The sequence below is a fragment of a genome, unplaced genomic scaffold (genome assembly GCF_019419815.1).
Source record: "Pyrus x bretschneideri cultivar Hongxiangsu unplaced genomic scaffold, Pyrus_bretschneideri_v1 Contig3, whole genome shotgun sequence".
Classification (NCBI taxonomy): Eukaryota; Viridiplantae; Streptophyta; class Magnoliopsida; order Rosales; family Rosaceae; genus Pyrus; species Pyrus x bretschneideri.
Window position 1 is genome coordinate 8,120,017 of NW_025999612.1, and position 4,930 is coordinate 8,124,946.

The 4,930-nt window shown below is 37.7% G+C and overlaps 1 protein-coding gene across 1 annotated transcript; it reads right to left on the reverse strand.

Moving 5' to 3' along the window:
* Positions 1-1,915: 1,915 nt before the first annotated feature.
* LOC103936158 lies at positions 1,916-2,676 on the reverse strand. Its single transcript, XM_009345998.3, has one exon. It carries the CDS (start codon positions 2,537-2,539, stop codon positions 2,330-2,332), a length of 210 nt encoding a protein of 69 aa, XP_009344273.1. The 5' UTR covers positions 2,540-2,676; the 3' UTR covers positions 1,916-2,329.
* Positions 2,677-4,930: the final 2,254 nt, after the last annotated feature.

Here is a 4,930-nt window from a genome sequence, read left to right on the forward strand (position 1 = left end):
TCCTATATTGATATATGTTGAACTAATGGTTGTGATATGTTATTGTGCATTGTTAGGATGGACGGGTCTAAAAGCCAATCTATTACACCTACGGTCTTGGGTAAATGGAAATAAATAAGCCAATCTAGTGCACCTACACCCCGTCAAGTAGAAGCTCCCTCAAATGAAGAATATCTTCATGATGATTATTATGAAGATGATTGGGACGATGATACTGATGTGAATGGTGATATACAATTAGAAGAAGTAGTGGAAGAAGAAAGTATGGGTAGGGTGGCAGTGGGAAGTATGGAGAGGCCGGCCGTGGGAAGCAATCGGAAAAAAGGTAATAGGAGAAAGGGCCCAAGTTTGGCATGGCAAAATGCCACTAAGATACCATTCACCGGTGAAAGTGGGGTGACAAGGGTGATAGTGGAATGCAACCTTTGCAAATTGCAAGTACCGACAGGTTCCTCCAAACATGGAACAACGAGAATTCTGAAGCACTTGAGGAAATGCCCCCGGTTGCAGTCTCTTCGAGGGTCCTGATTAAATCAACCATTGTTGTCACATGGGCGGTTCAATTGTCTCTTACACTTTCAATTAAAAAATGAAAAAAAAAACTTGATATGACATGTGTGAAATGAATTATAAAGGCCGAGATGTCTTTTAAGATGGTTGATCAAGAGGACTTCAGAGATTAAATCCATGACTTGAACATTAAGTGAATGGGTCAACCATCAACAAGAAGGGGGGAAATCTTCATGAACTTGAACTTTCAAGTTCAAACAAACAATTTAAAATTCTTTGGAACTTGCGTAACTTTAATTTGTTGCTTTTTGGTTTGCAACTTAAAATATTCCAGATTGTAACTTAATTTGTTGCTTTTGGGTTTTGGTTGCATATAGTTTTAATTTAAGTAGTTTGCTAGTTGCTAGTATAGAGATAGTAATGAAAATTAAATTAAGTAGTTTGCTAGTAGTTTGTTAGTAACTTGGTTATCCTAAACTAGATTTTGTAAGGAATTGTGTATGTGACAAAGGCCCAAAACTAAGGCTATAAGAATAGGAACTGAATCATATCCGGATCTCTTCCTCCTAATCCATCAAGTTTAGAGATCCAGATTATTGAAATTTGATCCAACGACTATAAACGGAGATCCACTTTAAAAGTTATAATAACTTTAACGTTAGATCAAATTTTAATAGTCCGTATCCTCATACTTGGTGAAGTAGGAGGAATAGATCCGGAGAGGATCCTTTTTCATAAGAATAATTAAGAATCTGCCGAACAAAAATTACAAACTTCAGAAGCCCAGAAAAATTGGGTTGATAAAATTTGAGCCCAAACACCGGTTAAATCAGGAAGCAAACAAATTGGACCTAAAGGCCCATTCCCGACTCCAAACTGAAAACCCAAATTGTTTCGGTGTTACCAAGTTTCGGGAAAACCGAAATGTCCGTCCAGAAACATTTTGGTTCGATTTTCGATCTTCAAGTTCCGATTCAGTATCCCGAACCGTACCAGCCCTATCTACACATGAGTCTCTTGCAATTTACACCAATTCTTGCCTGCAAGGGCCCAAAAAGGACCACCGCCGTCTGGAACGACTGAACTGCAAGTGACCCAAATTCTTGTACACCATGAATTTCTATGGATTGGGTTAATCCAACTGCTATTTTACACCCGATCCGTCATGCGATTGTCAATTTACCTACCAATACACGATAGTTCAGAGGTAAAACCGCAATTTTCCCTTGAGATATTGTTTTAACCCCCATGTGTCCAACCATTTCAACCCCAACAATGCTTACTTTTATTTTCATCGACATCGAACTCGAAACCCCTTTCAAAACGTTTCTTTTGGGTAAACCCTCGTTCAAATGTTTCAAAATAAAAATACCGCTAAACTAAGAGCCAGATGGTCTAAAATGCGTAAGAAAAATACAAAGCTTCATGATCATAGATAAAGAAACAAGACTAAACCAAATTAACATAGATTATAGTAAACAAACTAATTATACAGTACAAAATTAAGATATTGTTTAGAAGTGTTTTTAAAATGATCGAAAGCGTTTTTGATAAAAATATTTTTTGAACTAAATTCTTAGCATAAATGCAAGAAAATCTTGAAAAAAGAACTTCAACTGCTTCCTGGTGAAAGCAAATACGTGGGGCTTTTGCATAAAGCACTTTTAAAACACAAAAACATTTTTCTCTAATTGCGCTTTCAGATATTTTAAAAGCCATTTTCAAACGAGATCTAAAATGTTGATCGAGTTCACACACTCTAAAAATCTAATCACTCAACTCACATAAGTAAATAGTACATAAATAAGAATAAAACAGCTTAACCAGCATAGATGTGAACTCCAATGGCAATAAGGAAGATGGTGAGGAGGCCAAAGTAGATGATGGCGTGCACCACGATGGAAGCGGCGCTGGTCTGCATGTTCCCGAACTCCACCAACCTCCCACGTCCGGGTATCTGAAACAAAAGCCCGGGTGTCAACAGCACAAACAGCACCACCGCTATCACCACCGGACCCCAGTCTGCCATTTTTGCACCTGCTCTTCTCTTCAAAACCAGATCAGCGACGAGGAGGAGGATGAGGAGGAGGAGAAAGTTATAGACGGGTTTGGAAGATCTGAGAGGAAAGTGGATGGGTTTTGGAAGTTTGTGAAGAGATTGGAGGTTGGGAACATAAATTGTCGGACAAGTGCCTAGGTGCCATGTGTTTTTCTCGTGACAATGGACGAGTGCACGTGCCAATTATGTGACGTGTCAGGATCTTGACTGTTGGATTTTGATGGATGGGATCTTCTTGGGGGGGATGAGCATGAATTTGAATTTGGGATTTAAGCCTTTTTGGACTAAGCATTTTTATTTTTAAAGGTTGGTTTGGTATTGCTTTGCTTTGAAAAAAAGTTATTTTTGCTGTGCTGTGAGAATAAGCGGCTGTGAAATAAAGCAGCAGAGTGTTTGGTAAACTTTTTTGTAAAAGTGTTTTTGGAAAAAAAAACAGTATGATAGCATTTGGTAAACTTTTATATAAAACAGTTGTAATTGTGTGAAATAACCAAAACCAAACTTATTTATCATATTTCTTTTTCTCCGTTCCCCATAACCGAGCTTAATTCTATCTTTTAGATTTTTTCCCCTTTCTCTTTTCTTTTACTTTTCTAGAACACTCTCTAGAATCATCTTCATTTTTTTATTCTTCCCATCCAACTACCTCTCTATCTCTCCCCCTTCACTTTTTCTCTCATCACCAAATTCCATTCTTTTCGCCACTTACTCCCTCATCATCAAATTCCATTTTTTCTCATTCACTCTAAAAAAAACTTCTAGACTTGTCATGTGGGTGTTTTGTTTTTTGGATTTTTCACAAGCTGAATTTCATATGGGTTTCGGCAGATCGGTATTTTTTGTCTTCTGGGTTTTGGCTAGCATCATGGAGTTTGTCTACGATGTCACAGCGGATGAAGGCGATGGTTAAGTGAAGAGCGAGATTAGGAGTCGAGGAAGCCGAGGATCTGAGTAGAGGAGAAGCGATGCCTTTCGACAACAAGCTCGACGATAAAGCTAGGGGCGACACAAATCTTCAAAGATCTTTGGTAGAGATGAAGCTGGGATGAGCAAAAAGGGGATGATAGAGATGAAGGGAGGGTACGTGTTTGTTCGATAAAGTTCCACACATTCTTGTATATTGCCATTTTAGTATGCCCGTAAATTTCCTTTTTCTTTTGATGTTTGGATGCGATTGCAGTGCATCTGTTTGTGGGTATTATTTTTTTTTCTGGGATTTTTGTGCTTGCTGTGTTTGCATGGCTCTTGGGTTCATCTAACTGATAGGTGGAAAATTTGAGATGAAATGCTTCTGAGTAAGTAGTTTTTCAGGTTGAAAATTTGTACTTTTTGTGATGTTCATGACTTTTTTGGATTTCAGAGATGAGATTTTGTGGTGATTTATGTTTATGTCGTTCTGTTCGAATCAATAATTTGGATTTAAGGGTAGGATTGCTAGAAACTTTCATTAAAGGTTACTATTCATCCGTGTTTTGAGGTTTGCGCAGAAGCTGAAAAGCCAGTTTTTCAAAGCTGCCTTTTGCTGCTTCTGTTTTTTGGCTTTTTTTCACCCAAAACTGTGAAAAAAAAGCTGAAGCTGGAAGTTTACCAAACACCAAAAACTCTCCCAGCTTTTTTTCATCCCAACTTTTTTTTAAATCACCTCAACCCCAAACCATACCTAAATCTTACAAGGAAATTGCTTTTTTTTTTTTTTTTTAAGAATTTGATGTCACACTGCATATTGGTTTACCATTTTTGGACAAAAGAAATTTACAAAGAATGTCAACCAATTTTTGTTAAAGGAAATAAAATAGTCAACTATCTGATATGATTTGGAGTGATGGTAGGATACAATAATTCATGTTGAAGTGATTGTAGGAAAGGATCGTAATAGCATAAAATTAGTTTCGGTTTACCTAGAATAGCTTCACAATTCTTGTATAAATTCACATCTCTGTATAACTTCAGTTATGCAATACAAAATACATTCACATAACAATTTTATATAGCATCAGAGCACCGATCTTGGTGACTCTAGAAGCCCATTTCACTTCCGCTACGAACGCAACCTAAATTCCTTCCATTAAACACAACCAACATAAGCGACGAAAAACCAACAGAGGCAATGCCACACGCATCTGATCCTCTCATCTTACATCACTCAGATTCACCAAGTCTTGTTTTAGTCTCACAGCTTCTTGACGGACACAACTATGGACAGTGAAGCCGCTTTATGCGCATCGCTCTCAGCGCCAAAAACAAACTTGGGTTTATTGATGGATCAATCAAGAGCCTTGCAATCACTAATGCCAAGTATTCAATTTGGCATAGATATAACGATATGGTCTTGTCATGGATTTGGCAATGCAAGGCAACATC

What these genes read in the sequence shown, in the direction of transcription:
- LOC103936158 (XM_009345998.3), bottom strand. Translation starts at nt 2,539, where the DNA reads ATGGCAGACTGGGGTCCGGTGGTGATAGCGGTGGTGCTGTTTGTGCTG.